General features: G+C 41.7%; 1 protein-coding gene across 1 annotated transcript; it reads left to right on the forward strand.

The window, feature by feature from the left end:
* Positions 1-206: 206 nt before the first annotated feature.
* On the forward strand, positions 207-21857 carry HNRNPLL (heterogeneous nuclear ribonucleoprotein L like). The gene is made up of 13 exons (XM_040058975.2): positions 207-529; positions 7702-7820; positions 7919-8156; positions 10728-10813; positions 11959-12055; positions 12155-12227; positions 16107-16178; positions 17645-17862; positions 18031-18152; positions 18790-18991; positions 19781-19838; positions 19955-20053; positions 21059-21857. The coding sequence occupies exons 1-13, from the start codon at positions 326-328 to the stop codon at positions 21112-21114; spliced, it is 1644 nt and encodes a 547-aa protein (XP_039914909.1). The 5' UTR covers positions 207-325; the 3' UTR covers positions 21115-21857.
* The last annotated feature ends 1880 nt before the right edge of the window (positions 21858-23737 follow it).

Raw genomic sequence — 23737 nt, forward strand, 5'->3', positions numbered from 1 at the left:
GACCGAGCCCTCAGGCACGGCGGCGGGGGCGGGGCCGAGGCGGCCCCATAGCGCAGTGAGGGACGAGTTCCCTGTCCAATGGAATCGCCCCGTTTCCTGATGGACAGGCGTACCGGCCAATAGCCGCGGCGAGCCCGTTCCCGCCTCGGCGCGCAGCCAATCGCGGCGCCGGCCGTGCGCGGGGAGGAGGAGCCGTGTGCCGGCGCGGGGCGGGCCGTGTGCGGGGGACGGGACACAGAGCATCGCTCGGGCTCGGTGCCGCCGCCGGCTCCGTCTCCGCTCCCGCGTCGTCTCCCCCGCCGGCCGCCCCTTCCCTCCCGCGGACATGTCGTCGCCGTCGTCCGGAGAGCGGTACGAGGAGGAAGAGGAGGAGGAGGAGGAAGACGGCGCCTACGAGAGCCAGGCCAAGCGGCTGAAGCCCAGCGCCGCTGCCGAGGAAGGCGAGATCGAGTACAGCGGCGCGGAGGAGAGCGAGGGCCGGCGGGACAAGCCCCCGGCGTCCCGCGGCGGCGGCGGCTTCTCGGGCGGGGTGAGGGACGCGGGGCCGGCGAGCGGGGGGCGGCTCCCCACAGGCTGCCGGCGGGGGGAGGGGGCCCGGCCCGCCCCTCCCGCGGGCGAGGCCGCCGCCGCCCCCGGCGCTGCTCCCCGGGCAGGGGGGCCGTGCTCGGGGAGGGCCGGGGGGCTTCCCGCGGCCGCCGGGCCTTCCCGGGGTCGCGGCCCTCCGTCCGCTTCCCAGGCATGGAGGCGCTTCCGGCGGGGTGGGAATGGCGGGGGCTCCGGGCCGGGTCCGCGCTCCGCTCGGCGCTCCCCGCCGCAGGCGTGCGCTCGTTCCTCACCGCCCTCGGGCACGGGCTGAGCCTGCAGCCCGAGGCGCGGATGGATGGATGGGTGTGAGGATGTGGGTTCGGGGGCGCAGGGATTGCCGCTGTTCCGCGAGCAGCTGGAGCCTTTCGGGGTATCGCCATTGCAAGTTTTGTGCCGGCCCTGTTGCTGAGCGTAACTATAGAAACAGCGAGCGGGGGGGTGGCGGCGGGGGCTGAAAACGCGGCCGAGGGTTTCTTTCATCCTCCCTTCTACCTTTGTGTCTGGCACCATACGGCGATAAGGCTGATCTTAAACCACTGCCTCCTTTCAAAATTGATTTCTAATTCTACTTTCTCCCTCCCTTCCTCACACTGCTGTAAGCACGATGGTTCACTTTTTTGTTGGTTTTTTAAATTTTTTTTTCTGCGTATCTCATCCTCGTGAATTTGCATCCAAGCATCAAGGTAGTCCTTGACCCATAAATTTGAGCTAAGGAGACTTTTCTGTCTCCTGTTTAATTCCTTATCTAACTAATCGTCTATCTGATTACAGCCATTTTTCTCCTTGATGGCTCTTTCTGTTTCTGACTTGAATAAGCCAAATCAAGAAAACATCGATTTAATGTCAAAGCTTGAAATTTGGAATTTGTGATTTGTTAAAATGAACTTACTTATCACTGCGATGAAGGAATGTTAATGAGGGAGCATTTGCTGTTACCATTTCTCCATCAGTTGAATCTATTGATAAAGAAGGTGCCTGCTAAATTTATTTAACCCTTTCCTGCACCCAAGCACTGCACAGCTGACTCCTGCCTGGGCTGGTGGGGAAGGGAATTAAAAGGGTACAAGTGAGGAAAATCGTGCTCTCCCTTCTTTTTCCCCCACTTTATATGCTGAACACGGTTTCATAGGGTCTGGGATATCCCTTTGGTCACTTGGGGTGACTGTCTCGGCTGTGCTCATGTGTGGAGCCACTGGAGAAGCAGAGAAAGCCTTGATTCTTGCTCAACAGGAAGGAAAACTTCTGTATTATCAGCCTGTTTCAAGCAGGTATCCAAAATATAGCCCATACTACTATGGAGAAAATTAACTTTACCCCAGTCCAAACCAGCACGTTATTACAAAAGTTTTCTGATACAAATTTCCAGAGAGAACTGTTCTAACTCTCAAGTTTCTTGTGACAGAGCAGCACCTCTGTTGTAGTCAAGACTTAGTAACGTGCTCTGTCTTAAAGGCCAGTGCTGAAATAAATCCTTCTAGTCGCTTAAGTTATCTGGAAAGTTTGTCCTGTAGGAGAGCTGAACGCCATGCAGTGAGTGTTCCAAGCACAAAGGAGATTTTGCCTTTCCTCTTTTCTGCAGTACTTTTGTGAAATCAACCTGTTCTTGTATTTCTCTTTTCCCTCCTTTCTGGGCTCTGGCTCAGAGGGTCTTCATGATGTCTCAGTTTATCCAAGTTCACCCTTCGTGGTAATGAGAGCATGGGGTATGTAATGCCACCTTTTGGATCTCAAGTACGGCCTGTGCTGAGAGGCTTGTGAGTAAAGAAACTGAAACAAATCGTAGCAAGTCGAGAACATGAGGGGTTTTTTGGCAGCTGGGTGTGTCAGTGGCATTGACAATTTATTCACGGATTCACTGTTGGAGAGGCAGAAGTTGTCTTGATGCTGGAGATCAAACTGGTTTTTTAAGCTGTAACATCACACGGAGATGTGAAAACTGAATGACCGAGTGCTTTTGTTAGTAATTTTATCTGAAGCTTTTGATAGCAAAATGCCAACTTGTATTAAGTAGTTAGTTAATGTGAATTTTCATGCTTTTTTTCTCTAACAGATACAAAATTGTGCAGGAAACTTACTTATTCTGTGATGTATCTTACTCATTCCTCTGCAGGGAAATGTTCTCGGCTTATAAAAGTTGTATGTGGTTCAGCCATAAAAGATGAAGGTAGGCTGAGAGGAAGGGAGAAGTGTAAGTGTCCTGGATTGCTCAGAAGAGAGCAGAAAAATAATTAGGAGGAACTATAGCGAATGGGGAATTAAGAGGAGAAATAGGAAATGATGGTGAAATGATGATGAGGTGTGGATGATCAGGGTAGTGAGTGATAGGAGTCTGGCAGCCTTGATTTGTTGGGTGGTTTGTTGGGTTTTTTTATTTATTTATTTTTCCCTCACATATGTTCTGGAATATCAGTGAGCTATACATTCATGGATTACATGCCCTTGTATAAAAGCTCTTTTGTGCTAGGACTCCTGTAGCAGGTTGGTGGGGTTACCTTCCTGGGCTGTATTTATTATTGTGGCAGGTTCCTGTTCTGGGATTGTTGCATTTGGCTGAAGAAGCTCTTCATGCCTCTGTTTTTTTTTTTTTTTCTTTTTGGTTTTGTTTTCTTTTGGTTGGTGTCTTTTGTTGTTGTGGGGTTTGTTTTAATTTGATTTTTTGAAAAAGGTGCCTAGAAGTCTCTGTGGGAGATCCAACATTCATTTTGCTCTTTGTTTCCTCTGTTTCCCACTTGTGTGGACACTTCTCATAAGCCAGAGGTCTACCCTCTCCTTCGTGGCTCATCTCCAGGCTGAGGAGCCAGGAACAGAGCGGGATGTTGAGCAGGGAAGGAGCAGGATGTGTTCCTGCAGAAGTGTTCAGTGGGGGAGAGTGTGATTTGGAAGGATGACCTTGACAGAAGCAATGTTGAGTGGTGGTGGAGCCCTGTCAGAGGAATCAGAATTGCAGGGTAGTAGAGGGTCAGGAGCTGGGATAATGTGGGCTGAAAACTGTGTTTAAGGGAATTTTCAGGGCCTTTCAGCTTCATCCCCTCTCCCTCCCTTAAATGTCAGTTTTATGGATTAATGTCATATTTATGCAACCTGTAGCATCCACTTCCCTCACTGTCTCTGACTATTCCTAAGCATTTTTGTGAAGTCAGGAAGATCTTTTATCCCTGTTCTTACCTTTGGGGGGAGTGAGATGTGGTGTCTGAATATACAGACAGAGCTATCAGCTGCTGCAAGGGATGTGATCCTGCAGCTTCTCAGCCTCTCTGTTGAAACTTCCTGGATGCTAAATGGAAAGCAGATCTCCTTGCAACTCAGGATAAAGGACACATTTTTGTGCAAACAGTTGGTGAGAAAATTCTAATCTGGAGTTGATGAGCAAGAGAGGCATCAACCTACAGCCCATGATTCTTCCTTTTCGGAATGGCAAACTCTATTTCGTTAGCAAGAAGCCATTGCTATCTTTCAAATGTTGTCTAGAGGTATGTAGGTCACCAAAAAATGGATGTTAAAATGCCACAGCCATTCTTTGAAGCTGCTTCTGTTACAGTCTTAGGTATGTGAAGTCACTTGTTTGTACTTCATCTGCTTGGATATGTCAGTGCTTCCCTTTGTGCCTCAGCTTTGTTTCAGGGTAAGCATTTTTGTGCTCCTGGTTTCTTTCTTGAGGGAAACCTTTTCTGTCCTTGTTACCGGTCTTGAACAGGAAGTCAGTTCCATTATCTATTTAAATTAGCTGCATTTTCTGTCCAACCTAATGATTCTTCAAGAAATCATTACTGAGCTTTCAAACCCCCTTGATATATAGGTATATATATAAATGGTACAGCAGTAACATTGGCTACTCTGTTCTCCTGGCTTTGGTGGAGTGCAAATGTGGTGTCGGAGTTTTGCATGGGGCTTTTGTGCTCTCGTGGGAGCTGAGCTACTGAAAGGCTCCTTTGTAGGCAGAGAAATAGTGGTGGTTGTTAGTCAGTGTGTGAGCAGATGCTTAGATGTAACCTTTGTCTGTGTGCCAACTGGAGCACATGTAGCTTTCAAGATACGCTGGCTGTGAGATCTTGGTCAGAATCCTGCATTGTTCATCTCTGGGGAGAAATTCCAGCAGCAGTCGGATGAGCTGTGAATGTTCTGACCTTAGGTGCACACTTCACACTCTGCAGACACGTTTGATTCTTCGTGTGCTCTGCTGGTTTTATTTCTCCTAGAGGAAACCCAGGGTCGTTCTAGATTTGCTCGATACCGCAGCTTTGTAGCTGCAGAACTTGTTTGACAATAATACGTGTGCCTGCCCTTTGTGAAGACTTTTCTTGCACCCAAATGTATACCTGTGGCACGCGTGCCCATCTTTCACCAGCCCACGTGCTCTGTGAGTGTTAATTTGAGGCTTCCTGGCCCAGGACTCGTCTGTGCTCGGTTCTTGTGCTGCAGTTCACTGCTGCTGGCTAGAAACTCTTTGGGGTAAAGCAGATTTGGCCACCTCAGTGGTTTTATGTGTATAAAAGTGGTTCTGAAATTCTCTGTACGCAAGTCCTTAAGTTCATGGCAGGTGGCTGAGATATCACTCATTTAAGTTTGGGTCTTTGGGGGGGTGTGTGGGTTGTTTTTCTGTTGTTTGTTTTGAGGGAGCTTTTTGGGTTTTTTTATCCCGTGCTTCTCGAGCTTCTGCGCAGGTTGTTAGAAAGGCTGTTTTTGGTTCTTTCTTAATCTCCTGCTAAACCTTGCTAAAAGAACACCTTCTGTATGATGTTTTGGGAGAAGGAAACTGGGATTGGCAAGCCAAACGCTGTTGTAATGACAACAGAAAGCAAAATTTGTATTTGTTGATGTTCTGCAGAAGTGCAGACACCTGTACATGTTCATGTAACTCATGGATAATAGATTTGAAGATGCAAGTGTAAAAGTCTTAATTTTTAAGAGAATTTGCACTGTTAGAAAGATTTTTATCTACTAATACCTGCTAGTAGATAAAAACACAAAGGGATGTGCGTAACAAAGAAACATGAACTGAAGCTAAACCAGAAGTTTGAGCTGGGAAGGGGAGGGAGTGTGAAATACTCTGAGTACCCGTTCTTGGAAAAGCTCGATGTGATTTATGGACGTAATAGTTCAAAAAGGGAGTGAGTAGCAAGTACTAAGTTGCTAGTAACTATTCCTTGTGGTGAGTCTGCTTCAATGAGCAAATCATTGCTTGTATTCACCATGTGATTAGACAGAAATATTATTAGATGGGATTTCTCAAGTGTGTTAAAGAAAACTAAAAGGAAATGCATCCCCCTGGTACCAACTGGGATCTTAATACAGGAGCAAGTGTGCAGGAAAATGAATAATTGACCAATTGTTTTTGGTTGTTCTGTAGACTGTAAATAAAGTAAATCTGCCTTTTATCTCAACATCTCAGAGTAATGGGGTTTGCAGGAAAAAGCGGTATTGTTAGTTTTCACGTGAAGACTTCCTCAGGTGCTTTTTTCAGCTTTGAAAAGGGTATATGTGGGTTAAGAACATTTAAGCTGAAAATAAAATCTCTGTAGTTGTGTTCCTTCTTCAATTGCCTAAGCATTTGCAGTTCAAAGTATTAACCTTTGGTGACTGCTTTGATCACTGCTGCTGCCATGCACCCGAGCTGATTGATTCAGGATACAAAGTAATTTATGCAAATATCACCAGTGGTGATTTCCCAGCATTGCCGCAGTTGTTATTCAAAGAAACATGTTGCCACTTAAAATGCTTTCATACTGCAAACAAATAAAATGTAAGGTAAGCTTAAAATATTACACAGCAGATTGTTCTGACGTCTGAGGAAGCCTGAAGTGCTGGCTTTTGATTCAAACAGAATGGTCAAATCCTTGATTTAAAGGGAAAGAATCTGTCATTGTTTAGTGAGAGCTGTACATGGAACACAGGAGTTCAACACACAGGACTCAATTTGTAGTTATCTGGAATGTGTTTTTTCCTGGCATCTGTAGTTCAGATGGACAGAGAAGAAAGGAGTGTCTAACAGTAGTAGCAATCATAGTGGTTACTTAATTATTGGAGCTCAATGCTGCTTTGTGCTACAAATGAGAACCTCTCTCGAGTTTCAGAAGATGTTGTGCTGCTGTTTAAGAAAAAGTGAAAAACCAACAAGACTTAATCTGTTAGATGGAACACATTGATGTAATCATTAAATTTGAATACATCAACTTCACACTGCTTTTACAAATATGAAATTTTGTGCTGGGTTTTTGCAGTATATTTCAGTGTGCCCTTTATTATATCTCATCTTATTTTTATAATCTCTCATTATTGGCTTACTTTTTTTTTTTTTTTTTTTTTTTTTTTTTAAACTCTCTGTGTCCTGGAATATTTAAGGTAAATTTCAGCCTTACTTCAGGGTTTTCATGGAAAGATGAGCTGATTGCAACCCAAATTCTTCAATTGCACAGAACTGAGCCTGTCTGAAAGTAGCTCTGAAAAATATTTATGGTGGGAATGCTTTGTGCTAATGTATGATGTCTGGATCCATTAATAGTAGTCAGCCTTGGGGTAAAAAGAGCCCCATATGTACAGAAATTGTGAGTTTTAAAAAACATGTGTGTTCAGAATTTGAAGGGAGGTTGGGTTTATTTCAACCGTAATCCATTTTCTTGCATTGTGGAGCACTGGAAAAATACTCAATTTGCATTCAGTTTACAGATGGCCTTCATTTGTTCTTGCTTTTTTTATTCTCCCAGCCTTTCTCAAAAACATACCGGCATCAGCAAGCAGTGTGTCAGAAATATTTTAGCTGTTGGACATGTCCTAATTTTTTTTTTTATGCTCCTAATGAATAGGGTGTGTGTAAGACCTCCTGCAATTTAATCAGTGTTAAATGGCTGCTTTTATTTTTTTTTTTTTATACGAGAAAAAACCTGTGTGTGCAAACAGATTAATTAAATCTGAAAAGCTTTTAATTTTAAGTAGACTTCAGCAACTGAACTTGGCGATCCGTTTGGAAAGAAAAGTTGAATTATTTAACACACGCTTAGATTGTGCATTTAGATGGCTGCTCCTGGACCCAGCGTAGTGTCTACCAAGTATTTAATTTTAATTAACGATAGGAGCGTTCCTTGCCCTGTGTTGAGTTTTAAAATGTCGTTTTGTTGCTAGGATGCCGGGGGAAGCCATCACAAAGTCTCTGTTTCTCCTGTGGTCCACGTGCGAGGGCTGTGTGAGTCTGTGGTGGAAGCGGATCTCGTGGAAGCCCTGGAGAAGTTTGGAACCATATGGTATGTCTTTGTTAGGAGCTGTTTGGAGACAAAACATGTCATAAATGAGCTGTGAGCTGAGCGAGCGGGAAAGCTCAGTGCGCTCTTTCCCTCCCCAGCTATGTCATGATGATGCCGTTCAAGCGCCAGGCTCTGGTGGAGTTCGAGAACGTGGAGAGCGCGAAGAAATGCGTGACGTTCGCAGCGGATGAGCCTGTGTACATCGCTGGGCAGCAGGCCTTCTTCAACTACTCCACAAGCAAGAGGATCACGCGGCCAGGGAACACGGATGACCCGTCCGGTGGGAATAAAGTTCTCCTCTTGTCGATTCAGAATCCTCTCTACCCGATTACAGTGGTACGCTCCGTCTTCTTTTATTTACGTTTTTCTATCTTCACATGCACGCTCTTAAATAAAGCTTTTGCAGGACGATTCAGTCTTGTGCAGGTGTTTTGCAAGGCATTTGAAGGCTTCGGAAGTGAGGGTTTTGAAATGTTTAAGTTGCTGCGTGCTTCTGGAATATTTCCAAATGTGTTGCCACAACATCAAGATTGTTATTGAGCCTTTAGGCTCTGAGTGGTGTATGGTTAACGAGCAAGGAATTTTTTCCAGTAAGGGAGGGTCATTTTGTTGCAGTTCTTCTGAAGTATTTTCTTTGTGGAGAGGTGAAACCTTTATCTTCTGATGATGTTTGATGGAATCTTCCTCACTTTTACTTGGGCCAACATATTTTCCTTTTGAGTATCTCAAGACGTACCATTTATACATTTGCATCCTAATTTATTGCCTTTTATTAATGGCACATGTACATGTTTTTTTAAGATACAGGGTGGTTTTTTTTTATTATTTTTTAAGAATTTATGTTTTATCATGCATTAAATGCTTATATTTTTCACAGAGATTTTATAGTAGATGTTAAATTGCACAGAAATATTTCAGGAAAAAATTTAAAATTGTGTCCTGTGATACAAGTATGAATCCCTTGTTCTTAGGGATGTAGGATGCTGTGGATCAATCAAAGTGTTTGGGGTGTGTGGAACCAAGTAACTTAATGCAAGCATTAAGTTTTGTTTAATGTGCTTTCTATTATGAGAGCAAATTGGCTGCAACTTGGTATTGCTGAAATTACCTCAAGTAATCAGTTCCACATCATGCTTTCTGCTTCACTCTCCTGTGAGTATCGATAGCTTTTTGTCTGTTGATTCATCAATGAGTGATGAATTTTCCTTCTCCTGTCAATTTCCTTTATGGAAGAGCGTGCCACGGTATGAGTTGCTTTTTAGTGTTTGAAAGCAGCCCTGCCCTGAGCTGTGTGAACAAATCCACTGACTGAGCTGAAGTACTCTTTGCACGTGACTGCAACACAAATTTTGGAAACTGCTTCATTCATGCATTTTAAATTTGCCTTTGAGTTGAAGGTGGATGCTCGAAGAAACCGGGAGCACAAGCCTGGTTCTGGGCTAGGAGAGTTCCATGGGAATTCCGAGGACGAAGCCTCTGGCACAGTAGCTCCCTTTTAAAAACAAACAACTCCCCCTAACCTCTTCCTTCCCACTGCCCCCAGCTGTTTCTTTAGCATATACAAATGAGTGCTAGAAGCAGGCAGATTTCCAGAATTCCTGGCAAGCAGCAGAGCTCACTGGAAACAGCGTAGTCACAACTGGGGAGAGCAGCTGTGCCCATAACAGCTAAAAATGTGGTGAGAAAAATACAAATTCTTGTCCAGTGGGTTAAGAACTAGTTAAATTAAGAATGCCTCGGGCAAAGTCTGCATTTTTAAAAAAAAACAAAAAACCACCCCCAACAAAAGAAAACAAAAATCAACCAAATATCCCTCAAAAAAAAAGAGGACACAAAGCCCAATAATACTTCTTCCTCTTCATCACTCTTCTAATATTTGAACTACAGATAGAAAAAACAGATGAAAAATTACAACCAGTTTTAAGTGGCAAGTCTAAATGATTCCAGAAAACTTGTTGTAAAGCTTTACTTCAGGCTAATGACACTGATAGAGTTTTGAGTGGAGCTTATATTTTGAAAGACATTTTTTTTTGGTTTTAATGAAGTGACTGGGAAGAAATTTTTTGAGGGACAAATTGTGAAGGGAAGTCATACGAAAATTAGTGTCACCTGGAGCTGCAAAGTTTCTAGGAATCTTTTCTCCCAAACAGGAGAGATGGAAGACAGCCTTTTGTGCTGCCAGGCATTCTGTAAAGGATCTCACAGGTCTTATTTTTATGGGTTCAGGCTCGTTTGCCTCACAATTGCTCCTCTACTCTGCAAAACATAGTAATAAATATTACACTGATTTCCTTTGCCACTTCTCCCTCTTGATCCTGAAGATGTACACCAAGATCTTGGAATGATAATTTTGGAGGTATTTGGTTTAGGTAAAAAGGAAGGAGCATAGCACCCACTTGCTTCAGGTGAAGGAAAACTCATTTGAAATTCTCATTTTGATGAGCTTTCTGAGTTCACATTTTGAACTATTCCTGTTACTCTCTGAAAAAGAGCATGGACTCAGCTGCTGGAATCTTATGAAATGTGTTACAAGTGTCACTTTGTCTCTCTGCTGTGGTGGAGCTACTTCAGGGCAACTCTTCAAAGGCAGCAGAGCTTGAGCCACGGATGCAGTCACTGAGTTTTAACATGGTTGACGATACTCGTTAAACCAGCATTTGCATGAGTTACTTCTTACAGAAGTCTGTTCCTGGGTTTTTTTTCAGATTTGATTGCCTTTAGTATATCGATCCATAAAAATGCCAATCATAAATGTATTAATTGTAGAAGGGAAAATAAGAAATGGACACTTAACAAGCCTTTTCCTTGCTCTTTGGTATTTAAATGTTGCTGCAAGAAAATGTTCTGTGGACCAAAAGTGATTGGAATTTCACATCTGACTACAATTTTTTTCTTCTTCTTTCTTAGGATGTTTTGTACACTGTGTGCAACCCTGTTGGAAAAGTTCAGCGCATTGTTATATTCAAGAGAAATGGAATACAAGCCATGGTTGAATATCCTTTTTGAGTGTGATTTTGTTGTCTTTTTTGCTGTAGGTTTTTGACTCCGAATGAGTTTAACATGCAAATGTCAGAAAAATACCAAATTATGTCGTAATTTCTACCTAAGACAGGTGACTTCTAATTTTTGTATGTGTGTAAGACAAAGTAGTACTTAGACATTTCATCTTTGTAGGAAAATAGCTTTGTCAACAACCGATAACCATGTTTATAGTTCCTCAGACTTAATATTTGCAGACGTGAATTATATCGTAGATTTGACAGGCCCTTACACACAGAGGTTTCATGGTTTCTGCCTGTGTTGATACTCAAGAAATGGGTAAGGGATTGCAGAGGTGCAGTTTGTCTTCTTCAGACTCTTCTCAAATAGTCCCACTATGTACTGCTTGTCCTACTGGTTTGGCTTTATAAAGCAAAGTCCAACTTAGGCATGCTTGACCTTGATTCTTGGGCATCATGTGTTGAAGAAATTCCCTGCTCCATTTTCATCCTGTTTACTCTGTTTGCAGCCATGAGTTATTCTTGGGTTGAATGTTCAGAATTGTTGCGTGTTGCTGTGGTTTGCGAAGTCCAAAGTCTGATATGATTAGGTCTTTTATGAAATTTTTGAAACTCGGACAGCCCTCTTCCTAGAGCTTTATTACCATCCATTTTTTAACTGTAATCTGGACAAAATCTGCCAAATTATTTGGCATTGTTTTGTGATTTCAGATGCTACCAATATGTTGGCTGCACTGATGATTTTCCAGGCAAAGGGAACCGCCTAACTTCTATTAAATCAAACTAATTGCTATTTATCCTAACAGACAATAGTTTGACTGTCTGTGTGTGTTAAGGTTGTCATAAATGGAATTGTCAGGTTCAGATGACTTGCACAGTTGGGGGTTATTCTGGATTTTTTGAGGCAAGACGAGTATTTGTTCACTCAAAGTCCCTCTTTTAGTTACTTGGGGGTTTTTTTGGCTGGTGAGCTAAAAAGGATGTGCACTTAGTTCTTTTTGCTGTAAAGTAACTGCTGTGATAAATCTTCTAGTGTATACAATAGTGAAATACCTGCAGGCTACAAAAGTAAAACCCCATAAGATAAAAGGGATATGAATGAGACACCTGGGGAAAAAGATCCTTAACGTGATGTGTACGTTTGAATCAGTGTTCTGTGCCCAGAAGGCGAAGGCTGCACTCAATGGAGCAGATATCTATGCAGGATGCTGCACACTAAAAATTGAATATGCAAGGGTAATGCTTGGACCTTCTCTTTTAATTTTACTCAGAAAAAAATCCCAAAATACATATAGTCAAGGCTTAACCTCTTTCACTTTTACTCTATTTGAACAGCCAACTCGACTAAATGTCATTAGGAATGACAACGATAGTTGGGACTACACTAAGCCATATCTGGGCCGCCGAGGTAGGTTCTGATCCGTTCTCCTGTAGCTCTTTGACTGTACTAATGCCAGCCCTTCCCACGTGTCAGGCCGTGTGGCACCAGCCCTTCCAAAGCAGGCCAGCGCTGCTGGAGAGGCTGTGCCCCCGCAGGGAATTCACCCTGAGCCCTAGTGCCCCCTACTGCCGTGCGCTTGAGCACTTAGTGCGACAAGGAGCCCACACCTCCAAGCACCTTCGCAGTTCTCAAGGACTTGCATTTCTCCAAGCAGCTCTCTCTCTTTGGAGGAGAGGAATCCTGGCACAGACTATTCCTTATAAGCTACAAACTTGCACACTGCTTCTCCTTCGAAAGGACTCTTTTCCCCTATGTTGGACAAGGCATTAAGAAGGATAGAGGACTTCAAGCAGGCTGACTCTACACTTCATCATGCACCACATCGGCATCAGCAAAAAAAACACCAAACCCCAAACAAACAAAAAAACCCTCTGAAAAACCTCAGACTTGCAGTTCACCTTGTCTGCATACTGCATGCACCACCACCACAAGTTTTTAAAGGAGGACATTTTCAGTACTTCAGATTTGTGTGGGATGAATAACATGATAGACTGTACCCATTCTGTTCAAGTTTGTATGTATGCTGGTCTTATTTCCCTTAAAATTACCACTGAAAAGTCAAGAACCTCTAAAATTAAGAACCTCTTGTTGGTATCGTTGATGTTGTAATATTTTCATTACTTGCTGTATGTGAGAGTTGCATTCAGACTTAACAGTGTAAATATTGTTTAGCGGTAGGGAAATTCAATCCTTATATGCAGATAGCTGGAACTGAGCAATGCAATACCAGTAAGTCCCCTCAGCTATACTTAAGTAATAAAATAGGGAAATTCACAATTGGTACAGGCATACTGTCTCTCAAGTACTCAGCTGTAAAAATTCTCAGAGCTTAATTCATGTCAGTGGAAACTATGATTATATATGTACAGTCCAACTGCTGTCTAGCCTAACTCCTGTGAAGTGTTTATTTAAAAATAACCAAAATTCTGTAACTATTAAGTGCAGTGTTCAGTAACCTATGTACAATAATGTGTTCAATGTAAAGGTAGAAAAGTGAAGACAATGTGACCAAAACAGAGTATCTACTTACCAAAGGCTCCATGAGAAGCAGGGCTTTGGCTCTCTCAAGAGATTTGCACTTTCAGAGTCATTCTGCAGAGACACTGGGCTTGTGAAACTGTTGTACAACTAAAAACTTAGGGCTTGGCTTTTCAAAATGAAGTTCTTGTAAAAAGTTAACAAGGGAGCTACAGTATTGGTTGCAGCTTGTAGATTATTACTATTTGTATTTGGATTCAAATTTTTTTTCTCAAATTCTTGAGTCAAGGACAAAGGATTCTGAAGAAACTCATGGACAAGGAAAAAAACCTAAAGGTTTTAATTTGAAAAGTTGAAAGGATTAATTTGACCCTTGTATCTTTTGATCATTGCAATGTTTGGAGGCTGACTTGTAACACTGTGCATCTAATTGCGTTATATAATTGGCCTGCAGACAGGTGTGACTGTGTGAACTAAAACCTCCCCAAACTTGAGCAAACAGTGGAAAATGAAAACCTTAGGATAGGTGTGGCTTGCTCTTTTCAAGAACTATACTCTTGTTTTTCTTGTGTTACTCTATCCATGAGCACCCTACTACACAGAAGAGGAAAAAAATAGATTTGTATTTTACATATATATATAATTACATATTGTACGTAGCCTGATTTTTCATTTGCTATGATCCATGTTAATTTATGTGACAATGGGAATATAAATTGTTAAATGAACAGTGAAATGTACTTGAGAAAACAGGCATCTAGAGCAGTTTTGCCCATAAAGTAATCCAGGAGGTGGGGTTTTCTTTGAAACAGTTTATGTATTTGTCCTTCAACTCACTCTTGCTACAGCATTATTTGGCTTTTGAACATAGTGTGACCTGACCTGTAGGGCTCTAACTGCAGCAGAGATCTTATCCCTAAGGAATTTCATTCCAAGGACAGACATGCCAATAAATCCTTGGAGAATTTCACACCTGCCTTTCAAATGTTAGGAAGGAAATGTATTTTACTAGTGATTTTTTTTTTTTTAAGAACTGTTTTTAGTTCTTTATGGTAATAAATTGCCCTTAATCTTTCTCCAGTAAAGTAAACTTCCTAACAAGTGCCTGCTGTGAACTCATATTGCATTAGATTGAATGAAACAAACCCACCTGACTTAGTATTCTACTTGCCTTTAGCTAGAGGATTCAAACTATAGTTCAGAGCATTTATTTTGATGGCAATACCACTTTGCTCAGTGACTCAAGGACCTGATGTAAAACAAAACTAAAAGTCAAGGAACCCAAGGTTAAACAAGATTATAAAAAAACCTCTCAGAATTATTTTTAACACAGGTCAGTTCTTGTGTTTCAATGCTTGTTTACACAAGTATTTGTACTGGCACAATCCAGGGGAATTGTTCAAGGAAGGAACAAGCATGGGGCAAGGAGAGACCTGCACCACCACGAGGAGGAAATATTTTTCAAACTTCTCTCACTGAATTCTTCATTTGAAGAATGTGATTCTTGACTGTGTTTTACTGTAGGCAGTTTCAAGGCATTTAGTTCCACGGATTGGAATTACAAAACTGATTTTTCTGAAAGATGATTACCGCATACAGTTTAAATGCTCAGAATGCTTGATCTGACCGCTCATTTGGTTTCTAGAGCCAAGAACTGGAGCCTGAAAAGGGAGTGGAAAAGTAAACTTGACAACAGTAATCTTTCTATATATTTGAAAGTGTTCAGTGCTGCTCTCTCTTCAGATTTTACTGCCAAAGTAAATATCTGACTTGGAACCTGGCCTCAAAATCCTGAGCAGAAAGAGCCACATGTGTTTTCATCTACCACTGTTGTGTAATCAAATAGTTCCTGTTTTTTGGGGAAAACACCTCCAACTGCATTGGGCTGGAGTTACTATTTTCAGCAGTCATACTTAAATATCCTCAGAATCATTGTAAACTGATAAATGCCTTGCCCCATCTTTTCAATTGTAAGAAAAGAATTGTTGCTTGCCACAAAGAAATCTGTAAGTTTAGGGTTTTTTTTTTTTTGTCTTGCAGCATGGATCTGATCGGAAAATACAGCTTTGGCTGTGAGGCGTTGCTTCCCTCCATTAATGTAGACCCCTTGCTTAACTTTATATCCTAGAGAACTGGGTTTTCTTAAAGGATTGACTGTTGTTGAAGTGCATTACTCAGTGCTGCTTCCCCTCACTTGAACTGTTGTGTGCTGCTGATAATGCCGCAATGTACAATCCTTTCAGCACGCCCGTAAATCAGTAGGTGTTCTGTAAATATGTATGTACACATATGTAATGCTCTCTGTTTACTGATTATGAAACCATGTAATACAGGTTGTTGTTGGCTTATGCTGAAACTTCTTGAAAGAAGCCCACTTTGAAAATGTGTTGCTGTTGAAGCTAATATTATGATTCAGGTACTGTCTTTCAAAAGTACTGCATTTCAAATTTGTTTTAAGAGACACGTGGGTAAATCCTGCTGTATGGTGTTTTCTATACTAATGTGTGGTGTCTGTTTAGGAGAACTCTTGGGTACCTCCATAAACTTTAAATGTCTGCATCTCCTCATTGGCCACTGCCCCCAATCAACTTAAGTGCAATTTGTTATACAGACGGCAGTCTTTTAATTTTGGTGTCCCAGGGCTACAGCTTGTGTTTTTAGACATAGAGTGAATGAGAAATCGTTTATAAAATTAACAAGGACTCAAATTACTTTTTCACTTCTTAACTAGAAGCTTTGTGTCTTAACTGGAGAAGTCAGGTGCCTGGTTGTGCGTACTAAACTGGTTTCTTTCCCTTCCCACATCAGACAGAGGGAAGGGCCGGCAGAGACAAGCTATTTTGGGAGAGCACCCATCATCCTTTAGACATGATGGCTATGGTAAGTAACACGGGATGACAGCTGCTTACGATTTCTTACACGCTCTGTGGAATTCTAAATGTTTAATCAATGCTTGGCTGTGCTTCCCTTCGGCATGAGCAGTTCACCTGCAGTGCTGTCAGTCTGCCACTGGTGGTTCAGTGAAATCCGTGTGCACTCATTGCCTCACCTCTTCCTGCCACCCAAAGCATTCAGCTCTACAGGTTCATTCCTTGCAGAGGAGTTTCCTTTCTTGCCATCACCCTGGCAATGAGTAGAAAATGATACCTGGATCGGGAGAGCAGTTTTCTTGTAGAAAATGGCAACGTAGTGCGGTCAGTGGTTTGGTAGAGCAGAGAGCGCTGAAGTTTTTGCATGCAAAGCTATGAATTGTTGGCAATGGCACGTCTAATTTAGCTGATTCAGAGAAGGTACAGCTATGTGACTGTAGAGGAATGATGGTTAGGAGTCAGTGCTGTGAAGTGCTGTGGTTGTTACCAGTGCTCTCTGTAAGGCAAGACCTACTGTCACTTCCATGTGCTGAGCAAAGACCTCAGTGGAGAAACAAATGTCCCCACTCACGTGTGGCTTTCCTAGTTATTTACTCTCTCTGTAAAGCTGGCAGGTGCTATGTGATGGGTCTTGCCTCTTTCTCTGCAAAGGTATTTATGATATTTTACAATGTAGGTTGACATCCTGCCTACTCCTTCCAAAGGTTCTTCAAATCTCCAGAATTTCCAAGTCCCACCTTGAGTCAGTGATGTTCTTTTTTCATTCTTCTGATACATCCTTCTACCTTAAGTAATGTGACCATCTCCTCCTATACCACTGTTTCCCTGTCATTACTGCCTTTTGCTGGGAAAAACAAAAAGACAAAAGGCTCCTTTTATACTTGGCTTATGTGAATTTCACATTATTTTTGTCTCAGAAAAACAGGGATCCTCCCCTTGGTCCTTAATGCTGACATTTTCTATGAACAGAGGTATTGCTTACTAGTAGTGTCTCATCACTGAAAGAAAAAAAGGAGAAATTGTCTATTTCAGTAAAACTTGTCACTTTATCTGTAGTGGATATATTGGTGTGGGGGTTTAAGTATTCCTGTTTATTCCAAATGAGCATTTTTTAGAAAGGCAGTCTTCTGACTTAGTTTCACGTCTCTGGGAAAAAGAGCTGTGTCATCTCCTGACCTCTGTCTCCTTTTGGTTTGTTTTCTTGACTTTGTAATATTCTCTCTTGGTGTCATGTAGCTCTGTAACTACATGGGAATATTTCTGAATGTTGATTTTAATTATTTCCTCTGATACGTTCATGTTCAAATATTTTCCACGCTGCAGGGAAGATAATGATTTTCGTAATTACTGAAATATCTTTTTTCAGCAATTGCTGTAACCTTCTATCCCTCCTTTAAATATGCATGATGTGTGTAGGCTTTGATGTAGTGAAAATTATTTCAAACAACATAAAAACGTGGTCTCTCATCTCCTCAGGCTCCCATGGTCCTTTGTTGCCCTTGCCAAGCCGGTACCGAATGGGATCTCGGGACACTCCAGAACTTGTTGCTTATCCATTGCCCCAGGCATCCTCCTCTTACATGCACGGTGGAAATCCTTCTGGGTCAGTTGTCATGGTTAGTGGCTTGCATCAGCTCAAGATGAACTGTTCAAGGGTATTCAACCTGTTCTGCTTGTATGGAAACATTGAGAAGGTAAGGCATCATTTATTAGAAACCTGGAAACTACTATAATTCTTGTAATTGCTTTGGAAAAAGCCTGGCTGAGATTGTCTAAAAATATATCCTAATGTTTTCTAAAACTGTTGGTTGAGCTCTTTGTTGCAATGTAATTTTCTTCTTTTTTTACCATATCTGTCTTAGGTGAAATTTATGAAGACTATTCCGGGCACAGCACTGGTTGAAATGGGTGATGAATATGCTGTAGAAAGAGCGGTCACACATCTCAATAATGTCAAGTTATTTGGAAAGAGACTCAATGTCTGGTAAATATGTTTTATTAGATTAATAGTCCACCAGTGGACAGATGGAATGAGGTTTCCAAGGGACAATATCACGTTACTCTCTTATCATTGTTGGAGTTACGGTTTCCAATTTGCAACTGTTTATTTTGGCTTTCAGCTGAAGGAGGGGGAATTTAGGTTAGATATTAGGAAGAAATTCTTTTCTGTGAGGGTGCTGAGGCCCTGGCACAGGGTGCCCAGAGAAGCTGAGGATGCCCCATCCCTGGAAGTGTTCAAGGCCAGGCTGGATGAGGATTTGAGCAACCTGCTCTAGTAGAAGCTGTTCCTGCCCGTGGCAGGGGAGTTGGTAGGAGATAATCTTTAAGGTCCCTTTCAACCCCAACACCTTAAGATTTATTACTATTTAGAATTGTATTTATTTACATTCGTAAAGCATATTGTCATTACATGGATTGGCCACTAATAAGCTGTATTCCCTAATGTGTTTTATCCATTCTTTCTGCATTTTTAAATGGATGGTGTCAAATCCAATCCATCCTGTTCTTACTGTATTTATTTCAAATAATTATAAAGAAACATCAGCCCTTTTCTAATTAGATAATGATCTGCAAAGTATGATAGTCTTAATTATTTAAGAAACTTTCTCCTTAAATCCCAGTGTTTCCAAGCAGCACTCAGTAGTTCCAAGCCAGATATTTGAACTGGAGGATGGCACGAGTAGTTACAAGGATTTTGCCATGAGTAAGAACAATCGCTTCACCAGTGCTGGCCAAGCATCCAAGAACATCATCCAGCCACCCTCGTGTGTGCTGCATTATTACAACGTTCCCCTGTGTGTGACTGAGGAAACATTTGTAAAGGTGAGCGCTTGGAGGGACTGGCAGTCCATCTCGGGGCTCTGTCCTGGCTTTTCGTGGTGCTGCTTTTAAAAACAAGTAACTGGGAGGGTTGCAGCAGAGCCACTGGAAGAGACCTGTTCCTTAAAATACATTTGTAGCCCCCTCTGGATATGTTCAATCTTGCAGTTACTGTCTCAGTTTTATTTATTGATATTTCTTTAATGTGAGAAACAAAATCTTGAAAATAAAGTTGAGTTTAATATGGGGAGTTTTTGGAGGAAAGGGAAAAGACACAAAGCCAAAAGTATTCTGGGACCCTTGGCACAGCTGTATCCTAAATGAACTCTGGATGCTGAAAATGTGCAATAGTGGGCCTCTGTAAGTGGAGGCAGCGGTAAGCTTGCTGACAGTTCAGTGAGTTCTTTTTCAGTTAAATAAAATATATTTTCTAACTCTGCCAGAAAGTGAACCCTGGTTCTCAAGTGGTGTCCTTGTATGTCCAGCTTCAGAGCTACTGTATTGGAGCAGGAATGTCAGAAAACAGGACTTGTTATTTAAATCTCCATTAAACTGGAGATTGCAGTGATATCACGGATACAGGAGCCTTGTTTTACGTGCTCCAGAATGGTATTCTGAGGGGTTACCAATCTTAACGTATTTTTTAAATGATTTGCCATAAATTCTTGCAAACTCTCTTAAAAAGTCAGAATCTTCCTTTTTGTGTGTCTCTTCCAGAAATCTGGAATTTTTGCTAATTTGTTTATATGCACTTTTACTGGAGTTTTACATCTTATTTTATTTTTGTGACAGTTATGTGAGGATCATGAAGTTCTCAGCTTTATAAAATACAAAGTGTTTGACCCAAAACGTAAGTAAAATTTGCCCTGTTTGGGAAGTTACTTGGATCCAGGTTTGATCTGAGTATGCACTGTCAGGAGGTGTTACTGATCCCCTCCTTCCCATTTTTATTTCTCTTTTTGACAGCCTCTGCCAAAACACTGTCTGGTCTCTTGGAATGGGAATGTAAGACAGATGCAGTGGAAGCTCTCACTGTACTTAATCACTACCAGATAAGAGTCCCAAGTAAGTTAAATTTTCCTAATCTTACCGCTGGAATTTCTTTTCTGTGGAGAAGGACTTTAAAAGTGGGCATATGAAAAAGAGGGAGAGTGACTTTTGACATGGGCAAATAGTGACAGGACAAGGGGTAAGGGTTTTAAACGAAAAGAGATTTAGGTTTTAGATGTTAGGAAGATGTTCTTGACTGTGAGGGTGCTGAGGCACTGGCACAGGGTGCCCAGAGAAGCTGTGGATGCCCCTGGATCCCTGGAAGTGCTCAAGGCCAGGCTGGATGGGGCTCTGAGTGACCCGGTGTAGTGTGTGGCATCCCTGCCCATGGCAGGAGGTTGGAACTGGGTGATCCAGCAAGATAATCCCTTCCAACCAAACACTGCTGTGATGCTTTCACAACAAATATAAAGAAATCTGCAGTGTCTTGGACGGGGGATTCTTTAAGTCACTCAGTACATAGCTCTCCATTTACTGCTCCTGTAGCACATTCCCTTTGAAACCAGAAATGGTGAAGCCTAGCTGAATTTAGCTCCAAACTAGCAAGAACAAAGTGGGGTGAGTTCACCTGCTAAACATGGTACGCAATAGACCAGAACTGCACTGAACAATTCAGACAGGTTACTGGATTAAATGGAATTTTTCCAGGTGTTCCCAGACACAGTTTTGAATCCAGGCCAGTGTCTAATATTATTTTTAAACTATCTCCTCCTAACTGTTAGGAGTTTTTCTCCCTGTGAAGTGTTAACAGTTTAAATCTTTTTTATTCCCCCACACCTTTGGTCCACCTTCTTAATAATGGGCCTTAGGGGCAGGATATTTTTTGAAGGTACTATGGATAATACACTGTTCACAATTTCAGTTTTATCTCAGTTTGGAGAGTTGGTAACGGCAGAAAAGCTTTCTGTTTTTCTGTTTGGATGTGCAAAAGGCAGACCCCAGTGGAGGTGTGAGTGTGAAATGCAGAGGTTATGGAAGGTGAGCTGTGCCCACGGTGTGTTCTGTGTTGTCTCCTCACAGATGGCTCCAACCCTTACACCTTGAAGCTTTGCTTCTCCACTTCATCCCATTTATAGAGAAGAGGACAGCATGGTCAGAGCTACCTTCACCCCGATTTGCAAGTTAAAAACTACACTTCGTTCACAAAGCTCTAAAATGGTTGTTCTAATGTTGCCTTCTAATGTTTCAACTTAATTCTAATATCTTTAATCTTGTTTTATAATAAATGGATGTTCCTTCATAAATACAAACCAGGTTTTTTTTTTTTTATTTTTGCCTCTGAGAAGTACATGTTGTAAGCTTACTACAAAGTTTGTATTTTGTTAGTGTCGTATGTTCAAATGTCTAAAGAAGCACCAGTAGGATAAACAAGATTGTTTCTTTTCAAAAAATGAAATATATTTGCATTTTCAAAATGTTAAAGATTAGCAAGTATTTTTCCATTTGTAGTCTTAATTGGCAGATAGAACTATTACAGCAGAATTTAAAACGTAGAACTTGTTTTGCAGTATGTTAAGTAGTGAAGTATGTTGCAATACTAAAAAGAAGCTTGTATTTATAAAATGCTTTGATCGGGTTAATGTTGCACATACTGAACTTTTAGTAGTATAGACTTGATTTATAGTTCAAACAGAGCTAATGTAGAAAATGATTAAGTATGTACATGTGTATGGTATGAATTCATACTTATTTAAAGTGGTTTTGGTTTTGTTTTTGGTTTTTTTTTTTAAACCTATTTTCCATTTGCATTAGCATGATGCCATCTACAGCTAGTCCCACCATAGGGGCCTTTAAAAAAAATTAAAATTGCAAGCCTGTATCAATGTGTTCATCCTCATTTTCCATAATTTAAACTTAAATCTTCGGTATTTAACATATCCTTTTGACTCTTTTTTAATAGCAGTGGTTATGCCATATTAAATGGTAAAAGTTGTGTGGGGGGGTTGACAACATGGATCGCAATAGAAGCCAAGGTGGTAAAAATAGTTTAAAAAAAAGAAAGCCCCCAGCATATCCTTTCATACCTGGACAGTTAATTCACTGTTTTCTTCTCCTGATTTATCTTAGACATCTGTTTTGAACATGAAAGAATTCCCTGGGTGAATAGTCTTGGCTTGTCTGTACCTTAAGCTGAGGTAATCTCGGCAGGCTTCAGGTAATCACACTGATTATGTGATGTGAAATTGATGAGATGAGAAATCTTTCACTTTGGAGAAGACCATTTCTTCTGTCCCAGTACTTTGGAACCTGCCTTCTGGAACTGGAGTTGTCTTATTTGGGCTAAGCCCCCAGAAATGGGAATCGAAGCACTGGATTCTTGTCCTAGGCTCTGTATGTGCTCCCCTTCCTGAACTTGCAGTGGATTGTTGAGGGCTTCTTTCAGTTCTGTTCTTAGTCATTCCAGAGAAGTTATTTTATCAGCTGTTTTATGCTTTATCCTACAGGTTCTTTGTTCTGTCTTTATGGATTTTCTCTATATCCATCCTTTATGCAAGGTGATTTGTGCAGAGTGCTTGTCCTTGAGAGGTGATGCTGTAAGATGTTTACAGGCTGTGGGCATTGCACATCTTTCAATGCAGACTGGATCTTCCCCCATTCTTAATTTCATTCCTTATCATACCAAGGGGAAATGTGTCGGGTGTCCTTCACGTTTTCTCATCAACAATGATTCATTTTTGCTCTGTCTTTCTCCATTTTGTTCGTACTTCAGGTAATAAGTGTTTTAGGTATTCACATCAGGCTTTTAATATGTCTGAACTGGGAGCTGAAAACCAGCTGCTCTCAGGCAGCTCTTTCAGATTATTTTGGAATAATCCCAGCCTCCTGTCTGTGAGGTGGCAAAGAGACTTGGATTTTAGGGGCACTGCTGACACTCCTTCAGCCTCAGTGCTCTTTCCCCAGAAATTGCTTCCAGACAGCTCCAGCACAGAAGTCCACGTGCCATGTCTTGCTGCTAGTGAAATGCTCTGTGCTGCTTAGTGTTTGAACAGTAAAAGATCTCTCCCAGTCTCTCATTTCTCTTTTAACAACTTGAATGTTCCGTGGAAGCCTGTTTCTTCTGTCATCATTTCCATTGCTGGTTGTATTGATGTAGTTCCAGAAGCAGGTTTGTAGCTGAGCATTAAAAAAAGTCTGCTTTCAAATAGCAGTGTGGGATGAGTGACCCTTAAAACATTCAGGTTTCAGCAAAAAAGAAAAAGAAATGCACTTTAACATTGTGGTGTCCTCAGTGGATCACATCATTCAGTGCCTAAGACATTCAGGTGAAAGGCATTTTTCCTGTGTCTTCCCAGATAAATGGAGCGTGGTTCTGGGTATATCATAGAGGACTTGAGAGCAGCTGGATGGCCCATATGCAAAATGAGTAGCCTGTGCCACGTGGGGCAGAAAGGAGAGGAGATTAAATTGTGCAAGCTTTTCTCCACAAAATAATCATCTTATTCATGTACTCCTGAGAACAGGAAAGATTCCTTGTTGGTGTTTTGCTGTTAAAAGAAAAGAATATTTTCTCTTGGGCCTACGAGAGTGGATGCTTGTCCTCAGGAAGGAATGAGGTTGATCTTCCACACACGAGGTCTGTGTTCACCTTTAATCTTGCTCTTTAGAACAGAGCCCAAACAGTGTGGCAGGTGGGGAATTAGTTGCTCCTGAGGGAGTGAGTGAAGTTTGTCTCTCATTTGGCAGTGGTATTACCATAAT

This window comes from Hirundo rustica, chromosome 3 (assembly GCF_015227805.2).
Source record: "Hirundo rustica isolate bHirRus1 chromosome 3, bHirRus1.pri.v3, whole genome shotgun sequence".
Classification (NCBI taxonomy): Eukaryota; Metazoa; Chordata; class Aves; order Passeriformes; family Hirundinidae; genus Hirundo; species Hirundo rustica.

Coding starts and splice junctions, on each gene's coding strand:
- HNRNPLL (XM_040058975.2), top strand. CDS start 326: ATGTCGTCGCCGTCGTCCGGAGAGCGGTACGAGGAGGAAGAGGAGGAG. Junction 7,821..7,918: donor GAGAAGTTTGGAACCATATG/GTATGTCTTTGT, acceptor TTCCCTCCCCAG/CTATGTCATGATGATGCCGT. Junction 18,992..19,780: donor CTGAGGAAACATTTGTAAAG/GTGAGCGCTTGG, acceptor TTTTTGTGACAG/TTATGTGAGGATCATGAAGT.